The following is a 27,068-nucleotide window of genomic DNA, read 5'->3' as shown; positions in this document are numbered from 1 at the left end:
TTCGAGGCGATCTATGCCTGACATACAAAGCTATGTCAAATCCAGAATTAATGGACATGCTCCACTTCAGTAAATCTAAATCCCTTAGAGCCACACGCTCGAGGGACTTGAACCTCAGCACAGAAATAAATAGAACTTGCTGGAGGGACAGGTTCATAACCCAGAGGCTCCCTTCGCTCTGGAACAGAATTCCAGTTCATGTGAGGCAGAGCACCTCACTGAATCTCTTCAAGAAGAATCTCGATAAGTGGATGGGGGATCGTAGGTTTGTCCCAGGGATTACTCCCGTGTCACTAATAGACAGAGGCACAGTAAACTAAACCTTAAAAAGGGCACAGTATACTCAAATCAAGGGGTGGCGTAAGCCATACAGAATCAGGTTAGGCTTATAATTGCCCCAGGGCAGATAGCCTAGTATGAACCTATGAACCTATAATAATAGGAATACAGCAAAGATTTTTTGAAAATCCACTGATTCCAATACATTCTTACATTTTGAAAGCAGTCATCTGTATCACCAGAAAAGGGCTGTCGTAAAAGGGCAACTGGTTACAGCTGCTAAAATGGTATCCTTAGATAATGACCTCTATAATGAATGCAAAGGACTGAAAAACATGTTTCTTAGAGGGGGTATCCAGAGAACTTATATGATCAACTAATAGTGGAAGTTAGTAGGAAAAGAAATACAGGCCACTTTAAACCCAACATGAACCCAAGGCCATGGTATGGGTGGCTCTAGTAACAGTAGTGGTTATAACATTAGTTTCCTGACCCTCTTTTCTAGTGATGCCATCAAGATGAAGGACATTATAATAAAGATCTGGGCATTCATTATTGAAGATAATACTATCCGTAATATTTTGGGAAATAAGCCTAGACTTACCTTTAGGAAAGGTTGTAACCTTAAAAGCATTCTTGAGAGTAATACAATATTTAATTTATTTAATGCAGGGATGTTTAAATGTGGGTGTTGTCATTATTGTAGATATACTGAGGTTACGAAGAATTCAAAATTCGTAATAAAACCTACAAAATAAAGGGTAGATGGCAACTAAAAACAAATGCATGTGTTTTCCCAGGGTTAAATGAATATTGTTTGATAAAATATGTATTAAAACTGAAATCTTTAGAAAGGTAGGAAAAGGGGTGTGTATACACACACACATCTATCTATATATATATATATATATATATATATATATATATATATATATATAGATTCACTTCATAACACTGAAAGCAAAAAACATGAAACTTCAAAATCTTGAAAACTCAAAACACTGAAAACACATATCATACATATACTGAGTTTAAACAACCTAAATCATAGCACTTTCCACCAAGTATAAGCGGGAGGGCAAGCACACACCCCCAGCTACTTATATATATCAACTCCAAGACTGCACTTCACTACACTAAGTCCCTGAAAATGGGTTCTGTCCAGCTGGACTTTCCTGGTAAACAAATGTAAAATAAATAAAATTATAAATAATAAAGTAGTGTTAACTAGACTTTATGGAATTCATGCAGACATGACACACTATTCTCCAGTAAGGCTTCTTCTTCTTTCGGCTTTCCCCAGTTAGTGGTCACCACAGCGGATCACCTGTCTGTTCATGATTGGCAGTCAAGCTGCCAGCCCAGCACCCAGCCTCCCATGGAAGGCACACACACACTCACGCCTAGGGCCAATTCACAGTGTCCAATTGCTGTCTCTTTCCAAACCGTAGTTATACTTACAGAAGTCTTAGGCCTCAGCTGATTAAGATGGTGACAAGGAAGGTAAACATGTATCCTGCCATGTTAAAGAATTCTGGTGTAAGACTGTTGGCTGAGGCAGGAGGTGGATAAAATTTTGGTGTACTTAATTCCAGATTGGACGTTATTATTCTCAGTAGCATCGCACTGCTGTGAAGATCAGACAATAAGTGCAGAAGACATTTAATATCGATACATATGAGAATTGTAGAGAGAATGAGTTTTTATTTATTATGTTCAATAATGTGTGAATTCCATTCTGTTCCAGAATTGCTTAAGGAATGTACTGTTTGATGAATGACAATGCAGCGTCATTACTTGGCTGTAAATGTTTCAACTCTGCACCTGTTCCACACTTCTTTGCATTTCTGAAGCACTGGGTGGAATTGGGGTGGCATGGTGCTCCTTCTGCAGTCTATCCCTGTGAATCAGACGATCGTTTAACAGAGGGTATACACAAGTTTGGAATGTGGCTTTTATGCACATCCACCAGCATGGTATGAAGGAGTCCAAGACCTTAAAATAATCTTACATTAAAAAAATTTCTAAAAGCTCATCAACTGCATGACAGAACATCAACAATGCCCAACTGATCTGGGAAAATGCAGAGTAAAAATGCTTTTGATAACTTTTTTTTATGTTCCTTATTTACCTGGAGAGCTTCCCGATAGGTAGTTTGGATAAAAACTGCCTCCTTCCATAATATAAATATGAATATGAGGTCACTAAAAGAATCACCCCAACACCATTAGCCACAACAGAGCTGGGGTCTGCAAGAAGAAACTAGTAGTGTATTACATCAGCTTTGTCAGTTTGTCTACCCTTACTGGCAGTTATGCCATCCAAGTGGTGACCACAGGACTAGTGCTCATGTCTGCCAGCATTCCAGTCAGAGCTGAGATAACTCCAGTGCTGCACTTGCAGGAAGGCAGTACACCAATCCTCTGGGAGTAAAATAACACCCTGGGGCTGCCAATTTGTTGGCACACATACAATGTCAGTCTTCAAGAATTCAGCCTTAACTGCTTTGAGAGCAACAAGGGCTTATTTCTTTTACGATGTCATTCAGCTTGGAGACCGTTGCTTCAGTGATGAATACAGCAACTCCGTCTCCATGTTAAATTACATAGCCTGGTGCACAGAATACATAGCTAAGAACAAGACGTTTGAAGCCTATCTCCTTTATAACAAAGAAATTGACTTGAAAAAGTCCACCAAAGCAAGTAAAGAAAAATACTTAAAACATTTTTCATACTGAGGTTAATTATCTTTATACCAAGCATTTCATCCCAGATGTCATCTACAGGGGTGAGCTGTAGGGAGTACCACCCTTTTTTCAGTAGTAGATCATGTGGCTTTGAATACTTATTTGAATGTTAGTAAAGTAAGAAATGAATGTAGCCCAAGCCAAAAGAACAAAGTCAGCACAACAGGACCCGAAAAGCAACAATTAAGTACAATGCTGTAAATCCTTTTGCGTGGCCAATACCAACACCTTGAGAAAGCCCGGTAGTGACTGGGAGAAAGTGCTTGGTTTTAATTTGGAGATCTAATAAAAGCTTTTGAATAAGCTGCGTTTGTGTTGGTATTGGCCACGCAAAAGGATTTACAGCATTGCACTTAATTGTTGCTTTTCGGGTCCTGTTTATTTGAACGTTACATACATTTAACCAACGTACTCTTATGATTTTAAAAGACAGCCCATCGGACCAACATAAATGACCTTAAGCCACAAATCTGACTTAATGCAATGCACTTAGTAACAATATACTGATTAGGGTTAGATGCTACAACATCCAATACAACACTGACAATAAAAATCAGGGTTTGGAGTAACTAAGAAACGTGCCAGCTGAATAACACTGGAGACCCTGTATGTTAAATAATAGATCTTACTGAATATGTTTTACAGCAAAATAATAGTGAAAACCTGCATTTGGTACAGCAGTAGCCTGAATAATGGCCAACCTTTTAATGCATCTTCTTTGCCTGTACTTCTGTGTCATTCATGATGAAACAGCAGTACTATTATAAGGTGAACGTCCCCTGACTGTGCTCTGAATCATCAGTCAATGCTTTTCAGTAGGTGGCTACGCAACACAAATGCCATTTCAGTCCTGTCATTTGATTTAAAATCCTCTAGTTCTACTCAGTGAATAAGTTAAAGCATGTGCTGACTGCTTTTCTCCATTCAAACTCTGGCCTCAGGGGAGTGACGACAAACTTAAATGAGAACCTTTCTACAGTTTTGTTGCTACTCATTGACATGGGAGAATCAGAACAGTTCAGACTGACTGCTTCTAGACCAAACACAGTCTCAGAAGTTTTAGTGTAGTCACTTTATGTAACATCCTGATTTTCAGGCTCAAAATCTTCAGTGCAGTCACTTGATAAAATGGTCTAATCTTCAGCGTAGTCACTTTATGTAGTGCCCTGATCTTCAGGCTTAGAAGCTTTAGTGTAGTCACTTTATGCAACGCCCTGATCTTCAGTGAAGTGTGTACCTGTGATACAACAGGCATTGCGTCTAAAACTTGGGCTACACTTCAGTAAAAGTAGTGTTTCAAAGAGCTAAACATAAACAGCACGATAGACAATATACAAAGGTAAGAAGTGCATCACTACATTCCTGTGCCGTAAGATTAATCCCGTGAAGAATATGATACACAAATGCACTTTGCTTGTGTTACCACTCTCCAATTCAGTTGCTGAATGAAGGATTTTATACTGGGAGGGAAGAAAAGCATTTTACAAAATCATACTTTATTTGAAGGCAGTGATATGTGACAATGTAGAACAAATATCACCACTTTTGCAACCCTTTATATTAAAAAAAAAACATTGTTAGCAATGTCTTTTGGATTCGAGTTGGACAGCAGTGACAAAAAATATTTTTTTAGTTTTGTAATGTAACCAAAGAAGGACTTGGACTTACTATACAGCAGCTAGCCTGAGTTCATGGCATGCTTTGCCAACAGCTAACTTCAGTTTCTAAGTGAGTTTGTTTTTTTAAATATTCTCTTCAAGCTGAGGGGTTCTGACTCAACATGGTAATTTGAGTAGTTTACTACTAGTGTTACACAGTTTGTTTATATCTACTGATCAACAGGGGAATTTGTTGCTGAATTTACTGATGTAAATGGTTCTGGTAGAGACTGCATTTGTGTAAATGGTCATAAGGTTCCTTGGCATAGGTGGCTGCATATCCCAGGTCCACTGTGGAGTTTTCATGGGTGAATTTAGAGATTTCACTGTATAATCATAAAATGTTTGCTCTTCTAAAGTGTTGTTTACCATTGGGCAGATGTTCTATGGGTAAAAGTAACCAACTGGTAGTCTGATTTAACTAATTACGGACTGACCAGGGGCAGTGAACTTGCTGGAGCCATGTTTGTGAGAACTAGATCCAGAACATTAGCATACCCACCACAGGACATAACATTCTCAATCTGGTTGTTACAAATATGGCCTCTTCTTGCACTAATCCCACGGTATCTCCTTCCCCAGTTAAGTCAGACCATAAACTAGTGACTTTCACCCTCAAAATCTCAAAAGCCTCTGCATGTAATATTTCAAATTCAAGGATTTCTAACTTACAAACTTCATCAAACTCTATGAGGGGATTTCAAAATTCACTCATGGAGGCATCAACTCATGGCAGTTTCATGAGGGAGTTCTACCCTCATTTAGATATATTTACAGAGTCCGCAGTTCTAAACAGTAGAAAATTTAATAGGAATTTCAAATACAAACCTCACTGGTGGTCATCCAACAATTAAAATTTACAATGAAAGAAAACAACTCAAAATTTACAGCGCAATCAAAAACATTCATATCAATGATATTATCAGAAATATTACTAAAACCTTGAAAAATACAATTAGGTTTACTAAAGCATTCCATGAACATAGGCTAGCATCTAATGCTAAGGACGATTAACAAATCGTTCTTCAGCTATATTAGGAAACTAAGCAATAATACCCAAGAATGCTCGAAACATACTCAAAATGGTGCCAGCTATTCTGATCAAACAGAGACTGCCAATATACAACAAAACAAATTTAATCCTAATTTTACCCAGGAGACATCTTCCAAAGTCCATGCTATACCTGTTGTTTAATAAACAGTACTAGGCATGCCCTGGCAGAGCCAATCCTCAAACTGCTTAACCTACGTTTAACTGCAGGTTTTGTCCCTGAAATTTGGCACATCACAGAGGTGATGGCACTCTGCAAGGGAGAATCTACCACTGACCCTGGGAACTGTATACTGATTAGCCTGACAAGTTTCATCTGCAAAACCATGGAACATACTATAATGGACCTTATAAACTCATACTGTCATCAGAATTGACCTGGACCTTTGAGATGAAAAAGTCCAATTTCATTCATCATGTAACGACGTTGATACATGAATCCACTTCCAGTCTTCAGTAACAGGTTAATTGAATTCAAGATCAGGCAGCAGAAATCAGTGCTGATAACAACAGGTGCAAGGTAATGTCAACCCTATACAGAATGGCAGCATACCACAGGGCACCACTAACAGACAGACAGATACACTCACGCACGCACAAACTAGGGACAATGCTGAATATTTCATTAAATGGGACAGTCTAGTATGCTCAAACTAAACACTTCTTTAGAACTAAAAAACTGTAGCAGCTAGAGGTAATCCACGTAGACACATAAAGATATATAATTACTGCTGTGAGACAACACTAAACTCTACACCATATAATGCTTTACATATACACCTGCGCTCTGCCCGTGCATTTATCTATTAGACACAGTGTGTGTAATCTGTATAATGCCATTACATTCCAACAAATATAAACTGTAATGTATTTCTCTAAAAATACAAAGCCCATGGAGAAGCTCTCAAAAATTAAGCTTAATAATATGAAGTTCACCACCTGAAGCATTTAAAAAGAAAAATATACTCACTCAGAAAAAAAAATCTTGCATTATGTCACCAAGTTCTTACATGGCACTGGTATTTAGTCTAATTCTTTTGTGTGAAACTCTGTAAATTAATAAATTACAAAATACTGGTCTAGGTCTATCTTTTCTGCTTAAGATGCAGCTCTATAAACTTCCAAAGTGTCCAGAATCAATGAGTATACAAATCATAAAACTATTTGCCATGCATGTCTCTGTACACATCACCTGCCTCCTAAACCTGAGTGCTGCTTAGTTTTTACATAAAAGATAATTGCTAGCAAACACACCCAGTTAAACGAAAATCAATTAATCAAATGAGACAGCTCATCTCATCTGTGTTGAAACGCTGTACAGCCTGCAAGTTATGATGACAGCAGCTGAAAGAAACTTGAATTAAATTAATTTCTCTCATGTTATTTATGACACCACAATTAATGTTCACATGAAACTATTTGTTTTAATCCCTTAGCCTTGCAACAGATGGAGATAATCATCCATGGTGGTGTGAGCCCCCCATGAGCCTCACTTGTCTTCAATATATGCTTAAAACCTGACCCCCAGTTTTACACTGCCAGTCAGGCTCACCAGCGCCGACTTACCTACAAAGAAGTCACAGGAGGTGATATGCTCAGGGAGCTGCAATAACCTCACAGAAAAAGTACTGAATATACAAAATTATGGCCCAAACCCTTTGTGTCCACGAGTCATATTTTCAGATCACTCCCTACAATGAAGAATGGTCTAGAACTGCCTTCACACCCAAGCCTAAGAAGGTGATACTTCATAAACTTGCCTGAACTTCCAGTCTGGATGCTACTCTAAGCTCCAGACTCCACTAGGGCTATATAAAGCAGCCCACTTCTCACTGGCATATCACGGCTTCCTTCTGACAGCTCCAATGGCTGCTTGAACCGCTAAATGAGCTTGGGCTGGCTGCATCGTATTTAAGGCTTTTTTCCTCTATGTCAACTGAGCTGTACATGAAACTCTATGTCAGTAGTGGTATTCATGAATGAGGAAAGCAACTCAAGGCTGATGGTATGCAAAAAACATAACCTTACACAAAAACAAAACCCCTCTGTACTCCACAACTGCTGTGTATGTGCACTAGTCCAAGTAAGTAATGAAGATCCACAGTATGTTTCACAACTCACAGACAATATGAATCACGGAAAATGCTTTGAAGTTGTAATTAAAACATACATGGATAAAAATGCAGACGAATGGCACCTAAAACATGGCTGAGGTAAGCAATGTACCTGATAAACTGACATTGCAGTCAGAAGCCTATTAAATTTAAAACAGGAGCCGAAAACATTTAAATCATGCATTAAAAACTCAGAAGCATGAGGCACAAGAAATGAGTGTGACAACCGCATTCCAGTGAGTCCTGCTGACACTGATGTCACATAGTTTCAGCCAATGGGAGCTTCATCACCACTGTAACTCCTTATTACCATAATATGTTAATGTATCCTGCTCCACAGACATGATAATGAAGGACGACATGCTCATGAATCGATCTGTGCCATGACTGCAGCTCAGGGAGCCCAGCATATGGAGTGGTGTACTGCTGTACTACAGTGACACTGCAGCAGGAACGTGACAGACACAATATGGTCCTACATCCTGACACCGCAGCAGGAATATGACATACACAATATGGTCCTACATCATGACACTGCAGCAGGAACATGACAGACAAAATATGGTCCTACATCCAGCTGGTGCCTTTTCTTTTTGTCAATGTCCACTGTACACCCCCCAGCTACAGTCTCATAACATATCAAACAATTTCTGTTTAAATAAGAAGCTTACTCAAACTGTAAGCAGGGCTGTAACATTATTAGTCTGTTAAATGGGGACCAAAAACCTTCAATGTACTTTCACGAAACTCATGAATGGGTAATGCATATCTGTAAAACTGCTAACTATGCGTCTGCAGAATTACTCCAATAACATTATGCAGTAAAAACTTTGTCTCTTGATTTTAATTAAAGCCTATCACACGTACGGTACAATTTAGGGACATTATTATTTACTGAAGTGGGATCAAGTAACTTGTTTGGAGAAGGTACAGTCATAATTAATTTGACTTATGATCCCAACAAAGCCTGTAACCATGTTGCATTCAGTGTCAGGCCTACACAGAGGCCATAGTATGTGTTCTGTGTTCGATCCTTAACACTGACTACCTACTGAGGAGGAAAGTGTTTGCACAGCAAGTCATTAAAATGACTGGCTTCTATTAACTGCTATAATATCTGTATCATGTGCTAAAAACTAGAGGCACAACTACTACAAACACTTGTTATGAATACCCTAGAACAATAATGTAGTTAAAAAAAACTAATATTCTTAGATTATTATTCAATAACATTTAGGAATATATAACACAAAAGTACAGGCATAACATGCTAATTTTACAAAAGAATGAGGCTCTAAACAAATATGTCACCTTTCAGAACAAACTTAATGTAGTTAAGAATAAAGGACTACTTTTATACTTACCTTAAAAGTAATACGCATCATGGGGAGTACATGGAGTGTGCCACTTTTTACTTACCTTAAAGGTAATACGCATCATGGGGAGTACATGGAGTGCACCACTACTGAAATCTGTTGTAATTAAGGAATTAACAGTTTGCGATTCAAGGCACTTCAGCGTGTTGTATTTGTCTATAAACATAGAAGCTTTACATCCCAAAACACCAGCGATAGCTGTGGGGAAAAAAACAATATATTAACAGAATGTCAGTCAAGTATTCTGCAGTTATCTAACCCTGAAGCTGATAATCTAATAATGTATAGTGATAAATGGGTATGATAAATCTGTTTAGCATGTAAACACTGTAAATATTTTCATTTATCTACACTGTATGTACATCAATTCAAACCCCCCCCCCCAAACTCATGAGCTACCATTGAAACGCAACCTCTCACACACTACAAAAAAAAAATATATATATATATATATAAAATATACGAAGCACCCAAAACCCACTACTTCTACATAAATTAACTCCCCAAAAATTAAGTGTAAGAATGAAAAAGTTAAACATAATAAAATATAAAAAATACAACTTCAGTCAACTAATCAGAAAATGAAATTATTGGCAAAATGGACTCAGCAGTAAACAGCTGAACTAAATAAGATTAAACAAAAAAAAATAAAACTAACGAACTGGACTCCTACTGTATCACTAAAAAATACCCCAGACTTACCTGACAGTACAACAAAATCTAAAAACATACTGTAGAAAACAACCCATGGGTCACAGACTGTTCATAAAAACCCATGAGAACAATGTGTAAAGGGCTTATTCGACAGAGACTCTACAAACATACCTTACAGGAATGAGCAGGAAAAGAGCAATTAAGAACTGAAGAAATGAAATACAGCCATGTGGATTGTGTGATACATAAAATACCTTGTACCATAAACATTCTGGAAACTAAATCCTTTTCTGTATTACAAGAGACTTCATGTGCCACACAGTAAGCCTGACCTCTCCCCCACACTATATGGTGACATCACAGGTGTGGATGCAGCCTGAAGGAAGACCAAGCAAAGAGTTTTCTGGAACTGGAATGAAGGCCAAGCTGGGGCCCTAGAATTGTAACCTACAACAAACAGCTTGGTTACTGGAAGAGCTGTGGCATACTGAGTCTGTGTGAAGTAAAACTGGTGACTGTAAACCTTGCATATACTGTAAGTAACTGTGGAAAGCCAAGTGGGCTACATTTTCCATTGTGTTTTTACTATTTCTGCCTCTAGTGTGTTTACAAAGGAGACAACTGTGTAAGTAGCTGTGTCCGTGTTTATACAGACATATATGGGTTAATTTTATTGTCAGTTAACTTTATCAACAAAGAAAAATGGTGATTCATTTAATCTAAAACTCATTTGATCGACACTCATTACAATGAAAAGTGTGAAATGGTAAAGAAAACGATTGTTGGTGTGGTTTTGGAAGATGAGAATTGCAATATAAATTGGTATTGATCAGAAGTTTTAACACGATAATTCCCTCGGTCATGTTGTTCCACCACATGTAGACGTTTAAGCATGTGCACCAGCAGTGACCAAGTGTGTGAGTAGCATTCTTTTTACTCTATGGCTGTGCAACAACGGAGTTAGTACATATTTAGATTAGAGGTGTGTGCGGGGGCTTCATCCCCCACTTTGGGGGGTGAAGGGGAGATTGCTCCCCTGCAAAAATAGCTTATGGAGTTACATTTAGAGTGCAAGTTGTCAATGAAATGAGTGTTGATTAAATGACACACTTTTTGTTGCTGATTAAGTGAAATGGTGATATAGTATATACTATACATATGTATATTACATACATGGGTCTATGTTGAATCACTGAACTAACACCTCAATGAAACTATCTTGGCTGAGACCACTTCTCTGAAAAGCCGTTCAACCAAAATCATGGATGGCTGAAAACCTTTCCCTGTGAAAGGAACCACTTGGCCACCTCAAATAAACCCTAAACGGACCAAAATTAAACCCACCTAACTGGGAAGCTTCACCCCCCCCCCACAGTCCTTACTTAAATATACCAACTCCAAGATCGCACTACAATGACGAAAGGGCAAGGGCAAAGTTCAGCATGGTGGCAGAGTGGTTCCTTTCACAGGGAAATGTTTTCAGCAGTCGGTGGTTTCAGCTGAATGGCTTTTCGGAGAAGTGGTCTCAGGAAAAGTGGGTTTTGCTGAAATGTGAGTTCAGTGCTTCACTGTAGACCCATATATATATATATATATATATATATATATATATATATATATATATATATATATATATATATATGCACACGCACATATATATATATATATATATGCACACGCACATATATATATATATATATATATATATATATGGTACATTAATGTGCATAACAGGAGTCGAGTGATGTCACCTCCTGCTATGGCGAACAAATTGAACCATGGTTGTCGATGTATTTATTTTTGCTTTGGTTTACTTTTTGTCATTCTGGATTCAGCATTTCGGGTCAACATTCTATATGGTCGACTAAAGCAGATTAGAAATGCCAATAGTAAACTTATACATACTATATATACTTTTATATGCCTTAAGGAATACTCTCCTGCAGAGAGGAAAGAGTCTGTAATGTATTTTACAGAGTGGTATGTCCTAGGTAAACCATGCAATTTCAAAACTAGACTACAAAAGTAAGGTTTCCTTCATGGTTCCCTACACAAATATGGAATATTATTATTTTGAATCAACTGGGTCTCCCTCATACTCAAAATTCAGTGGAAACGACCCAACGGCTGTGTTGAAGGTCTATGAACAGAAGATAATGGATAAGTTACTTCTACACAAGTGTACCAGATGCCCTCCACCTCCAAAGTGTAAAAAAACTGATTCAACGTCACAGCTGATTTCAGCATGTCCTGGAACATAAGGATGAACACAGGTGTGCATCGCTTAACATCCAGGATAAATTATGTTCGACAGAATGTTAAGTGAACATTGTATACTTTACATTGTCCTTTGCTTAATGTGCTTCTGCATAACGTCCGACCCCGTGTACGTCTGCATAGTACAGTACAGACATATATGCGGACAGACATCATGCAGAAGGACCTGTACAATTTCTCTACTTTTTGAAAGCTGTGGTTTTTCTTACTAACGACATGATTTGGAAGAGACCTAGTGCACCTACACTATTTCTTTTCCTAAGGAGTTGCAGTCTACTACTTTGTTATTCTGTGGAATTCTGAAGCGCCTTATCATTTGGTACTGTTTATACAGGCACGTTTCTGTTGGACCGTTCTGTGTTTCTGGATTGTTTGCAGGATACTTCAGGTCGGTGTACATATTGTTTGTCATGTCAGCTGCATACTTTCTATTCGATGCAGTGAGTTGTGAACCACTGTTGCTGTGAGGAAATGTTTTTTGATCAGGTTTTCTTGAGTTTATCAGGTGCGATGATGTGGCAACTCGATGTGCGTGTGTGTATGTGTGTGTGTATATATATATATATATATATATATATATATATATATATATATATATATATATATATATATATATATATATATATATATATATACACACACACACACACACACACATATATATATATATTTACACACACACACATATGGATATTTATATATACATACACACATTTATGTATGCATGCATGTGTGTGTGTGTGTGTGTATATATATATATATATATATATATATATATATATATATATATATATATATATATATACATGTGCTATATTTATATATGTATATATTATTTTATAAACTGCTAGCGTATCATAGAAAGGCAGGCTATGGAATGACTACAGTGGATGTTGTTGAAATGCCGTAAAGTGCATCTCTACTGCAATGCTTGGTTACTGTGTAATCTGAAGTATTCACTTTTTAATGTAATTATATTTGCTTTCATCAATGTACTAGTATTATGCAATACAATTCTACAAGGCCAACCTAACACTCCAGCCCCTACAACAGAATGCCCAAACCTGAAAAATGCTAAAACTTTATTTACCAAACTCCTCCTAAACCAGCACAAACAAATAAACCTACTCTGGGTCTACATACCCCCAGGTGACAACCTGTCCACTCTAGACTCAATACTGCACTGGGCTTCTCAGACCCTCCCCCAAGAAACACTACTACTAGGCGATGTTAACATCGACTGGACCTCAATCAACTCCCCAACACCCACCAACCATACCAACCTATATAACTTCACCCAACTCATTCAATCAAACACAAATCAATATATCCACAAAGAATCAAGCAATCCTCCAACCCTATTACAAACCCGCCTCCCAAAAAACTTCCCCACAGAGCATTTCTTGGAAACCTTAAAACAGATAGCACAAAATCCACTGGAGTCACCACACGGAAATAGTCACTGAAGGTAAAAGCTGCAATTGGTCACCCATAAAAAGACTCCCTCTAGACGAAGTAGTTGAATAATTCAACACCACATTTCTAAATATCCTCAACCACTTAGCCCCAATCAGGACAATTAGAATTCGCAGTAACCCTGCCCCTTGGCTACAGAAAAATACAAGAGCCTTATTTAATGACGGAGATAAAGCTTGGAAAACCTGGCACCAAAACAAAACACCCACAGCTAGACAAACCTTTCTTGAACTCAGAAACAAAGCAAAAAAAAAAGCTAGATAAATAGAAGCACTACATCTCCCTGCAAGGGAAACAAAAGCAACCCTTAAAATTCTGGGCAGCAGTGAACAAAATCCTCCAGCCCGGAAAAACCAGTACCCCCCACCACCAAACATAGAAGGTACAAACTTAGACATAGCCACCAGTTTCAATTATTACTTCACCTCCTCTATACTTATTAATGGAACTAACCACAGCAGCCCCCACAACCCCTCACAGCTCAAACAAACTCCACCCCTTCACACTCAAACCAGTATCAGTATCAACAGTCCAAAACCTCTCAACTAAACTTAGACCAACCACCCTTGCTGCAGACAGCCTTCCTGCCAAATACTTACAGCTGGCACACAGTAAAAAGGAAGTCCAACGGATCACTGAAGACTTAACCACACAGAGTTTATTCAAAAAGTAAACGTAAAGCGCTTTTTGTCGCTCAATGTTTGAGCAACTTCTTCAGACATTAATCACTTTGTCTAATTAGTTATTTATACTCACGTCACTAAAACCACTTGATTATGCATCAATTACAGTTTAAAGTGATGGAGTTACATAACAGCATAAAGCAGCAAGTAATGTGTATTAAAAATATATATATGCACAATTAAAAGTATGTATATATGCCTAAAAACACATAAACAACTCGCAAATAGTAAATCCAAAAAAGATTATATATAAAAAAAGAACTTAGTAAAATAATACAATACAAGTATCCAAAACAGGTTGTCAATATAATCAAAAAGTCTACAAGAGCTTCATATCAAGTGTATGCTCCCTAAGCTTTAATAAGTTCAGTTCAAAATGTTCAAGTATCGAAGATCCAATAAATAATATTTTTAAATATAAGTTTTGTTATATGTATGTTTCCTTTTATTTTATATTTTATATTTTATGTTTTATGTTGTGTTGGCAAACCAGGACAACATTTCAAAAGAGCCTTTAAACAATAAAGTTGCGTGATGTAAGCATACCAGGCTTAATTAGCCTTGTCTTTAAAAAAATGTTTTGAAATATATATAAAAGTATTTATTTTTTATGTAAAAGTGTATATATGTATTTTTATTATTAAACTATTTATTAAATCTTATGTATATATCTCATAGTAAAGGTATAATGTAGATATAAAATAAGCCCATACACTACAAGTATGTTAAAATTCCCAATAAATATAAGTTAAGTAACTAAAAAATATATATGTATTTATATATAATACCTATCTTTACACGAAAAGGGTTTTGAATATAAAGTAGGAGTAATACTGTAATGAAATAGGTAAGCCTGTCACATGAATAAATATATTTATTATTTCCTATTCAAACTCCTTAGTTTTAGTAGACAGCTGATATTGCAATGGTCGTTTAACCCTGGATAAACAAATGCATTAGTACGCCATTGCCAAGTTAGTTCTCGCTCTTCTAAAAGTAAGTTGTAAGGTCCACCCCTAAGGTTCGTCTGAATCTGGTCCAATGCCATGAATTTAAAATTATGGCCCGGATTGGCTAAAATGTGTTTAAACAAGGCATTCTCTACTTTTTTGTTCTGTATGGCATATGTGTGTTCATAAACTCTTTCTTTAAAATGCCTTTCAGTCTTTCCTATGTAGAAAGCTGGGCATAGTGTACATGAAGCCACGTACACTATAAGTTTGGAGTAACAGTTCAATTTATATTTAACTTTGTATTTTTTATTGTTAATAGTTGTATATTCTCCACTACACATATGCTTACACATATTGCAACTTTCACAAATTGTCATACCTTTCTTCCTACTAAAATTGTTAACAGTATTAACTTCTAAAATGTTTTTCATATTATTGCCCCTTCTATATACAATTCTAGGGTATTCAACTAATTTGTTAGAAATACTCCTATCTTGTTGGATCAGAGTCCAGTTTTTAAATAATAACTTTTTAATAATATCACTGTCCATATTGTATGTTGTTATAAAACTAAGTTTAAAGACATTGTTAGATTGTATTACTTTTTCTAAAGTTTCTGCTTCCTCTAATAAGTTGTCCTGGTTTTCCACTATATCCAAGTGTACACTTCTATCAACAAACTGACTAAGAATGGGAAGTACGGTACCACTGATTCTTTTACATCTCACTTCCTGAACTATCTCATCTATAAAATCGCTAGGGTAACCTCTCTCACAAAAAAAGTTGTAAGTAAATCACATTCAAGTTCAAAGTCACTAGTGTAAGTAGTCATACGGGCTGCTCGAATTAGCTGACCTTTCACTATAGCTTTTTTTTGGGAGGTCGGATGGAGGCTGGTATAATGGAGGTACGAATTGCAGAAAGTTTCTTTTCTATGTATCTTTGAAAAATACTGGTTATTAACTTGATCTTTAGATAGATTCACATCCAAATAGTCAATAGACTGTTTTTGAAAATTGGACGTGAATTTAAAGAACCCAGTAGTGTTGTTAAAGTAATATAAAAGTTTTTCTGCTTTTCTATTGTCTCCTCCAAATAAAATGAAAATATCATCGAGGAAGCGGGTATAGTACTTAATAAGAGGGGCCCACTCAATGTTCTGAAAGATATATTGATGTTCCCAATACGCCATAACTGTGTTTGCTAAACTGGCCCCACAAGCAGATCCCATTGCAACACCGCATTTTTGCAAATACAACTTATTGTTGAAAGTAAAAAAGTTGTTTGTCAAAATTATGTCAAGTAGTGTTGTTACAGTAAAAATTTCATTAGCTGGAGCCCCTTTCTTGATTAGAAATAAGTTTACCCACTCTATCGCTTCCAAATGTGGAATTGACGTATATAAATCTATAACGTCAATAGTGACGAAGTTGTGGTCTTCTCTATATGGAATGTTATCAAAGTTCTTCAGAAAAGACCATGAGTCTTTACATACTTGTACTTCCGTCACTAAGTACTTTTTTTAGAATATTGTCTACTAATTTGGCAGATGCATACGTAATAGAGTTTCGTCCATCTATTAGTGGTCTAAACGGGGGGTCCAAGATATTTTTATGTATTTTGGGTGTTGCAAACATAATAGGGATCTTTGGCCAGTTAATAGTGATGTATTGGTAACTATGTAGGTCAATGTATCCATCCATAAATAGGTCACTATAATAACCTTTTATCATTCTACATGCAGTGTTTACCTCATTGACAGATACTTCTTTGTATGTGTCATTAGCCAGTATTTTCTCAACTATGTCAACATAGTCGTAGTTGTCGAATAAAGTCAGTCCTCCGCCTTTGTCTGGCTTGATAGCTCTGATGTTAAGTGTTTTAAATGTGGATAGGGCTGAACTTTCATCCTTACTTATGTTTCTATATTGCCATGAATTCTTATAAATTCTGTTATGTGGGCTATTGTTAATGCTACGTAAGTCAAGTTCCATTACCTGTTCAAATGTAGACAGAGTTGGATGTAAAGTAGGATTGTATTCACTGACTACTTTAAGAGACTCATTAAATACTGGTGAGTCTCCTAAAAGAATGGTAAGGTTAAGTTTCCTTACAAATAGTTTAAGGTCCTTGATACATTGTACCAAGTCCATATGATTACTAGGCACAAAGGTTTGTCCCCTAGCAAAAAGTTCTACCAAGGAAGGTTCAATGTCAATACATGAAAAGTTGTAAATTAAAAAGTCTCCTGCTTTATTCTGTATAATCGCAGGTTTTGTCACTTCTTGGTTTATCTCTTTGGTTTGTTGTATGGGCCGTATTTGTTTTTTTGATGTTGATTTTGTTGGTTACTAGAGTTGTAGTTGTTAACAAATTGTCTCTTAGGAATAGCACCCAAGTTCAAATTGTCCCGGTCGCCTTCTTGAATTGGGCCGTTCGTGGATTGGCCACCCTGTTGGCCTCGGTTGTAAATAGCTTGTCGTCCGTTCCTTAGCCGGCCAGCCCATGTGTTGTTGTTCCTATTATTTTGTCTATTCATGGAATTAGGCATATCAAAGTCTAGACTGGTGTCTTGGTCGTCAATGAATGATTCTATGGTTTCAGGGCCATTTGTTTTAATGTCGGCAAAAGCATTCTGAGATCCCGGTGGATTTGGGTATGCTTTTCCGTTGTCATATGCAAGTCTGTCCCTATTGATTTTCTTGATTTTAGTGGATTTCAACTTAATTAAAAGTTGCTCAATAGACGTGAACATTCTATCATAGTCAAATCTGTATCTGGTGAAGTCTTTGTGGTTGATAATAGAACTATGCAGTTCGTCGACTTCTCTAGAATGCTCGACAATTTGCAGTCTATAATGTTTAATAATGCACTCCATGAGTGCAAACCCCTGTTCGTTAAAAAGGTTGCTTAATTCTAAATTAAATGTTGAATTTGTCACCAATCCAGTTGGATAAATATGGTGCCTTAACCCCTTGGGTACTATACGCAGCCTACAACATTCTTGAAAGTAATTAACTTCCAGTTGTAGTTTTTTAATTTTGAGAAGTTTAGCATCTAAAAGTTTCAGATTACTGGTGAGTGTTTTTTCACTAACCTCTTGAGTATCCGCGTTGGAAGCCGGTTGCTCCATGTCATCCTGTTGGTTAAAATTCAAGTTGTTAATATTAGTAATCCAATCCTTTAGTGTAGGAGCTCCGATAAGCTCCCCAACGCTGTTCGAATTAGTCCTTCCATTCAAGAGGTTAACGGAACAAGAGTTTAAACGGTTGCTGTTAGTTAAACAAGGCTGGTTGTTCTGCTCGCTGGTAGCAGTACTAGTTGCATTTGGTTCTAAAGGCTGCGCACTGTTGTTGCTAGCTGGCGGCAAATTTAAAGTGCTAGTGACATTAGTTAAGTCTGGTATGACGGCAACAGTTGATGGTGTACGTTGTCCAAGCGGGATAGAGTCAGACAAGTTGCCAACGTCCAGAATTTGCGAGTTGATGGAATTAGCTGCATAAAGTTGAGAGTCTAGGCGTGTAGAAAGCCTGTCGACTCTTTCCGTGAGTGCCAAAATAAGGGCCGTTAAATTCACGTCGTCCTCACAAGGAAGTCCTTTGGTAGAATTATTTTGAGAAGGAAAAATAACTTCCTCGTCTTCGCTAAGATCGTTGGATGCCATGAACAACACAGAAAACAGACTAGGTACTAAAAAACAAACCAGGTCCACAGTAAAAAGGAAGTCCAACGGATCACTGAAGACTTAACCACACAGAGTTTATTCAAAAAGTAAACGTAAAGCGCTTTTCGTCGCTCAATGTAGAAGGTACAAACTTAGACATAGCCACCAGTTTCAATTATTACTTCACCTCCTCTATACTTATTAATGGAACTAACCACAGCACCCCCCACAACCCCTCACAGCTCAAACAAACTCCACCCCTTCACACTCAAACCAGTATCAGTATCAACAGTCCAAAACCTCTCAACTAAACTTAGACCAACCACCCTTGCTGCAGACAGCCTTCCTGCCAAATACTTACAGCTGGCAGCCAAGGCCACAGCTCACCCTATCTCAGTGCTAATAAACACATCTATCACTGAAAACACCATTCTATCCCTATGGAGAATCTGATATATCATTCTCCTTCACAAAGGCGGCTCCTCCTCCGACCTCTCCAACTGCCAACCTACATCTAACACCAAGCATGGCTTCCATCCATGTCAGCACCACTGCTGCCCTAATTAACTTCACCAAGACCATTAACTCCTACAGGAACCAAGGCAAACTAGTCTCTGCTACCTTCCTAGACTTATCAAAAGCATTCAATACCGTCTCCCATGACAAACATTTAACCTGCATCTCAGAATTCAATATCAACAGCCACACCCTACTATGGTTCAGTAGTTATCTAAATAACTAGTCACAGTCTGTCAAATGGCTCAACTCCCTATCCCCACCTCTCCCTGTCACACTTGGAGTACCCCAAGGCTCAATTCTCGGTCCCCTCCTCTTTAACATCTTTACAAACCAAATCTACCTAGCAACCACACAACCAGAAATGGTCCAAAATGCAGATGACACAACCCTGATCTGCTCAGCATCTAATCTACCACTCCTCCAACAAAAAGCACAGGAATCCTTCACAGAGATAGAAAATTGGCTAAATAATGCACAACTAGTACTAAATCCAAAGAAAACACAACTTATGTTACTCCTGCCAACAAAGTCCAACCTTCTCCATAGTCTCAGGCAACAAAACCCTCATCTCCTCAGTCCCTGAGGCTAAATTACTAGGCCTTACTATCGATCAGCAATTAAAATTTAACAAACATATATCTCTAAAAATCTGTAAAGTACATAAAAAACTAGGGACCCTCTATCACAGCAATAGGTACCAACCTCTAACTCTAGGATTACTATAGCCAGAACCAATCTCCTATCTATTTTATTCTATGCATCCCCAGTACTAACAAATCTAAATAAAACTGACCTAAATAAACTGTCAGCCTGTTACAATAAAATCGCCAGATTTGGAAACAATGCTAAATCCCGGTCTCACCACTGCCTATCCCTACATACCCTACAATGGCTACAGTTTCCCAACTTATTACAATACCACCAACTCAGCCTAGCTCACCAAATTCTATACTATTCCGAGAAAACCCCTGCTCTATCTGGACTTCTAAATCTCTACAAGTCAAATTGTCAATTGCGATCCAATTATAAAGCTCTGATCACAAATATCCAGTGTAAAAACAGCCACGGGGAATCCCTCTTCCTCATTGAAATTGCAAAGACATGGAATACCCTACCTCCCAACCTCAGACTACAGAACTATTCAGACACTTTCAAAAACCTCCTTAAATCATACCTCTTTTCCAAGCCTCTATGTAGCTGTCATCCATTCTTCTGAAGGCCAATCCAATACAAGAGCCTATCTCCCTAAGCCTCCTTGGCACACTTAAATATTGCTCTACAGTTACAGTGTGTATATATTGTATACAGTGTAAATATGACCTACTATGAAAATGCCTTGCACATATGCTGTATCTATTCCATTACACTGAACTGTTATACTTATATACTGTACACCAACTTTATATCTTTATAATTGCTAGCTATCCTATACAATGTTTAGTCAACTGTCTCTTCCATGTTACTCTACAACCTACTATTAATACGCTGTATAACCAATGTAGTTTCTTCATGTATGCAGCTTTTCTCCCCAGGACGCCAGTGAAAATGGACGCTAGTGGTCCAGCCAGACTATTCTGGTAAACAAATGTTAAATAAATAATTATCCCATAATGTTAAGTAGCCGTTCCATTTTTTTCACTGCTCTATCCTCTAATCCTGGTCTTTAAAGCTCTCTTTTATAGTCCTTTACAGTCATTTATACACGATTTGTCCCCCCAAGCCAGGCTTTGAAGAGTGCTTCTGCTGCTTATTGTATGGGACCCCTACAAGCAATAATAAAACTAAAATGGGAAAAGAGAACATCAGTCCTGCAATGTAGGTTTTGTCTTCAGTATTACTGCTTACATTAGCATTTTTAACTCTGCACAGCAAATATAGCCAGGTTGTGGCGCACACACTAGCTGGGACACTGTAGCCATTAACTACCTATCAACCTCCATATTATTTAGTCTTTTTTATTGTTTTGTTTGTCATCTTCTAATCAAATAGTGTAGGATTAGGGCTGCTTCTTTTAACTACCTACTCAAATGTCGTAGTTAGCTTTCATATTCTTACACTACTCCTAGGTAAGGATACTAAGCAAGAACAGCAGAGTCTCCGTTAACCGGGACTCAAGCAATCGGGACTCCCAAACAACCACCAATTTTGATTGGCTCATATGCCGGTATATAAGCCAATCAAAAATCGCAAAGTGGAGCCACTTCTACTCAATGTGGAAGGTACAGTTGTGTACACTTACCATAAATGTAGATGTTCGAGTGTATTCACTGTTGCAGTCGTTACATTTGGGTTATCTGCTTGCAGTAGCCCTCAGTCGGCCTGATTAACAAAGTCTTGGGTCCTGCATCGGTTGCTGTCCCTTCTTCCATGACTTCAGGTATAAAACATGCAGCCGACGCCATTACATCAGTTTTTCTTGCCCCAGATGTCAGGTGCCCCCCCTAATGGAAAACAATTAAATACATAAATATACAAGGATATACCTCCAACAAAAAAGCAAATATAGCAAAAAGCTTTCAAAACATAGTAGAGGAAGGTAGAGGTATAGCCAAAAGAAGTTAGGGGGGCTGGAGGGAGGGTAACCAGGACTGCAACAGTGAATACGCTCGGACATCTACATTTATGGTAAGTGTACACAACTGTACTATGTTCTTCATGTTTCACTGTTGCAGTCATTACATTTGGGTAGATTCCCAAAGCTAAGGTTGGGAGGAGGAATTTAAGTAGCATTAGGACCAGCTATAAGGCCCTGCAAGACTGCAGTGGCAAAGCCAGCTCTGGACTTAGAGAAAATTGATAAATGATAACGTTTGGTGAAAGTATGTACAGAATTCCAGGTAGCAGCTTCTAGGATGTCCCTGGTAGGGAAGCCTCTGAGAAAGGCTGTAGAGGTAGATGCAGCCCTGGTAGAGTGGGGTCTGATGCCCTGTGGGATAGGGTTTCCATGATGCTTACAGCAGAAATGAATGCAATGGTCTATCCATTTACAAATGGTTTGCTTTGAAATAGTCTTCCCCTCTTTCCCTGCAGCAAATGCCAACAGCAGTTGTTCAGATTTCCTTTGAGATTTAGTCCTGTCCAGGTAGAATCTATGTTGTCTGTGCACATCTAAGGAGTGCAATATCCATTCCCCTTTGTTCTGTGGATTAGGAAAGAAGGTTGGCAAATGATTGGACTGATTAAGAGCCACACTGTATACCACCTTGGGCATAAAGGAGGGATTGGTTCTGAGGGACACCCTGTCCACATGAAAGATGATGAAAGGCTCCACTGCCATAAGGGCCTGTAATTCAGATACCCTTCTTGATGAAGTGATTGCTAAAAGGAATGCTGTTTTCCAAGAAAGAAATTTTAAGTCTGCAGTAGCAGCTGGCTCGAAAGGAGGAAGAGTGAGTTTCTCCGAGACAAAGTTAAGGTCCCAGGCTGGAGTTGGAGCTCTGCTCGGTGGCCTTAAATTTTTGGCCCCTCTGAGGAATTGCTTGAGCAGTGGGTCAGAGAAGAGGGGAAGCTCTGTGTTATAATGAGCTGAAATGGCTGAGGTGTGAATTTTGATGGAGGAAAAGGACAAGCCCTTGTGAAGCATCTCAGTTAAGTATTGTAAAATCTGAGGTAAACTGGGCGCTGCTGTACTCATTCCTTGAGATTGGTTCCAGGCACAGAATCTTTTCCATTTCGCAGCATAAGATTTCCTAGTACTGGGTCTCCTTGCCTCTAAAATGATATCCATCACTGGTTTACTGAGGGATGGTAAAGGAGAGATTAGGTAATTAGCCAGGCTGCTAGGTTCAGTGTTTGAAGCTGAGGGTGCAGAATCTGGTTCTCCTGCTGAGACATCAGGGAAGGTGTCTGAGGCAGGTGCCATGGGGCCAACCGTGACACACTGCGCAAGACGGGGTACCAGTGTTGGCGTGGCCAGTCTGGTGCAAACAAAATCGTTCTTGGCTTGTCCTGTTTGATCTTTAGTAGCACTTTGGAGAGCAGAGGAGGAAAGACATAAACTGAGAGGTTTTTCCAGCTGAAGAACAGAGCATCCACTTTCCAAGCATGTTTGTGGGGAATCCTAGTGTAAAATTTGTCCAATTGATAGTTCTGGGGGGAGGCAAACAGGTCTATATCTGGGCTCCCCCACTCGCTTGTCAACATGTTGAAAATCCCTGGTTCCAGTTTCCACTCGTGTGGGTCCATGAGGTTTCTGCTTAGTCTGTCTGCCAGTGTATTTAGTTTTCCTGGCAGGAATTGAGCTTTTAGATTCACTTGGTAGCTCAAGGCTGTGTTCCACAATGCCATGGCTAGTCTGCAGAGGGGGTAAGAATGCGTACCCCCCTGCTTGTTTATGTACTACATAACCGTGGTGTTGCCTGTCTTTACCATTAGTTGCCCTGGAAGAATGTGATCCTTGAAGGCTGACAGAGCATTCTGTATGGCTAACATTTCTTTTTGATTGATATGCAGGTGCATTTGACTTGGGTTCCATTTGCCCTGAATGCACTTCCCTGCCAGGTGAGCCCCCCCATGCATAGTCTGAAGCGTCTGTTGTTAGGGTTTGGGCGGCAGGGAGTAGTGTGAATGGTAGTCCCTTGTTTTGGTGGCAGACCTCTGCCCACCAAAGGAACTCTAGGCTTAGGAATCATTGCTTCTAGATCTTGAGAATGTTGACACCATAGGCTTTTTAGATACCATTGTAGTTTCCTCATATGCAGTCTTGCATATGGAATTAGAAGAATACAGGAGGCCATGAACCCCCAAGGCTTGCAGTATTTGCCTTGCAGATAGCAGGGTTTTTGTGGCCACTTGTTTGAAGTACGTTGTCAAATTTATCTGTTTCTCTGGGGTGAGGAAAGCCATCTGGGAAGTTGTATTCAAGCTTGCTCCCAGGAATATAATTTGTTGACAGGGTACCAGGTGTTTATGGTGTACCCCAGACAAGTCAGCGCCCTTTGTACAAAGGCCACATGGTTCAAAAGTATGTCCTGGCTTTCTGCCTGAATTAGACAATCGCCCAGGTATGGGTATATTTGAATATTTCTTTGTCTGCAAAAATGCAATAACTGGAGCTAGGCACTTTATGAATACCCTGGGCGCAGTAGATAAGCCAAAGGGCAGTGCAGAGAAAGTACAGTTGTGTACACTTACCATAAATGTAGATGTTGGAGTGTATTCACTGTTGCAGTCATTACATTTGGGGTAATCTGCTGGCAGGTTGCCCTCAGTCGGCCTGAATTCCAAAGTCTTGGGCCCTGCGTCGGTTGCTGTCTTCTCTTCCATGACATCAGGTCTTCAGGGGTATAAAACATGCAGCCAACGCCATTTTGTTTAGTTTTTCTTGCCCCCGATGTCAGGTGCCCCCCAAAAGGTAGCAATATATATATATATATATATATATATATATATATATATATACACATATATATATATATATACATGCATCAATATAAACTTTATCTTCATCTACAAGCAAATACACCACATAGGTTGTAGAAGATAGAGAAGGAAATATAAACTGTAGAAATGACAGGGTAGATGGCGGGAGGGTAACCTGGACAGCAACAGTGAATACACTCGAGCATCTACATTTATGGTAAGTGTACACAACTGTACTATGTTCTTCGTGTTTCACTGTTGCAGTCATTACATTTGGGTAGAATCCCAAAGCAATGGTTGGGAGGCTGGGGCTAAACAGCATTAGGTGCGGCTATAAGGCCCTGCAGTGGCAAAGCCTGCCCTGGACTTAGAGTAGAGAGGCAAATGGTAATGCTTTGCAAAGGTGTTAACAGAACTCCAAGTAGCAGCCTCTAGAATGTCTTTGGTGGTACTCCTCTGAGAAAGGCTGCTGAAGTAGCTGCAGCTCTGGTGGAATGAGACCTAACACAGGTTTACCATGGTTTAAGTAGCAGAATCGGATGCAGTGGCTTATCCACTTTGAAATTGTCTGCTTTGAGATAGCCTTTCCTTCTGATCCTGCAGCATATGACACTAGTAATTGCTCAGTTTTTCTTAGAGCTTTTGTCCTGCTCAAGTAGAATCTTAGCTGTCTGTGTACATCCAAGGAATGCAGAATTCTCTCCCCTTTGTTCTGCGGATTTGGATAAAAAGTTGGCAGATGAATTGTTTGGTTAAGAGCCACACTGGAAACCACCGTATGCATAAAAGTAGGATTTGTCCTCAGTGACACCCTGTCTGGGTAAAATATGATAAAAGGCTCTACAGCCATGAGGGCCTGTATCTCTGAAACTCTTCTTGTTAAAGTAATTACTAGTAGCAGAGCTGTCTTCCATGATATGAACTTTATATCAGTGGTAGCGGCTGGTTCAAATGGAGGCAGGGTGAGCTTTTCCAACACATAATTGAGGTCCCATGCAGGTAATGGTGATCTTCTAGGAGGCCTCAGGTTTTTGGCTCTTCTAAGATACTGCTTTAGTAAAGGATGAGAAAAGATTGGTGGCTCTGTATTGTAATGAGCCGAAATGGCAGAGGCATTGATTTTGATTGATGAGAAAGATAGGCCTTTGTCAAGCATCTCAGTTAAGTATTGTAATATCGGAGGAATATGTGGTTCTGCTGTATCAGTTCCTTGTGCTTGATTCCAAGCACAGAATCTCTTCCATTTGTCAGCATAAGATTTTCTAGTACTAGGCCTTCTGGCTTCCAAAATGACATCCATCACAGCTTTACTGAGAGGTGTCGTTTGTATGATTACAGGATTAGCCATGCTGCCAGGTTCAGTCTGTAGATGATTGTGCAGGATCTGATTGTTTTGCTGGGACAGTAAGTTGTGGTCTTTGAGGCAAGGTCCAAGCTGGGTATTGAGACAAGTTCCTTAGGATTGGGTACCAGTATTGGCGGGGCCAGTCTGGGGCAATTAACATCATCTTTGGCTTCTCTTGTCTGACTTTTAGGAGGACCTTGGGTAGAAGAGGTAGAGGAGGAAAGGCGTAAACTGACAGGTTTTTCCAACTGAAGGATAGGGCGTCCACTTTCCATGCCTGTCTGTGATAAGTCCTTGTGCAGAATCTTTTCAATTGATAATTTTGAGGAGAGGCAAATAGATCTATGTCTGGGCTCCCCCATTTCTCTGTTATGCTGAATATTTGTGGATTTAGTTTCCACTTGTGAGGATCCATAAGGTTTCTGCTTAAATCGTCTGCCAGAGTGTTCTGTTTTCCTGGCAGGAATTGAGCTTGAAGATTTATTTGGTAGGTCAAAGCTGTGTCCCACAGTGCCATGGCTAATCTGCAAAGGGGTATGAGTGTGTGCCCCCTTGCTTGTTTATATACCACATGACTGTGGTGTTGTCTAACTTTATCAGTAGTTGTCCTGGATGAAGTAAGTCCTTGAAGGCTGTTAGGGCATTTTGAACAGCTAGCATCTCTTTCTGGTTGATATGTAGATGCATTTGATTTGGTGCCCATATGCCCTGAATGCATCTTCCTGCCATGTGGGCCCCCCCAGGCATAATCTGATGAGTCTGTTGTTAAGGTTTGGCTGGCAGGGGGTAGAGTGAAGGGCTGTCCCATGTTTTGGTGATAGGCCTTTGCCCACCATAGAAACTCCTGTTGCAGGCAGGGAATGAGAGGAATCAGTTTCCAGACTGTGTGAATGTTGACTCCATAAACTTTTT

At 38.9% G+C, this 27,068-nt stretch overlaps 1 protein-coding gene across 1 annotated transcript in view; it reads right to left on the bottom strand.

Moving 5' to 3' along the window:
* The window catches only part of DCLRE1A (DNA cross-link repair 1A), a 1,235,225-nt gene that overhangs the window by 194,120 nt on the left and 1,014,037 nt on the right, over positions 1–27,068 (bottom strand). Inside the window, exon 7 of the mRNA XM_044055939.1 lies at positions 9,268–9,422. Within this exon, the coding sequence (XP_043911874.1) occupies positions 9,268–9,422 (155 nt within the window). The remainder of the gene's footprint in view (positions 1–9,267; positions 9,423–27,068) is intronic.

The sequence above is a fragment of the Protopterus annectens genome, chromosome 14.part0 (genome assembly GCF_019279795.1).
Source record: "Protopterus annectens isolate FY-2018-M chromosome 14.part0, PAN1.0, whole genome shotgun sequence".
In the NCBI taxonomy this organism is placed as follows: domain Eukaryota; kingdom Metazoa; phylum Chordata; order Ceratodontiformes; family Protopteridae; genus Protopterus; species Protopterus annectens.
This window is presented reverse-complemented; position numbering and strand designations above follow the sequence as displayed.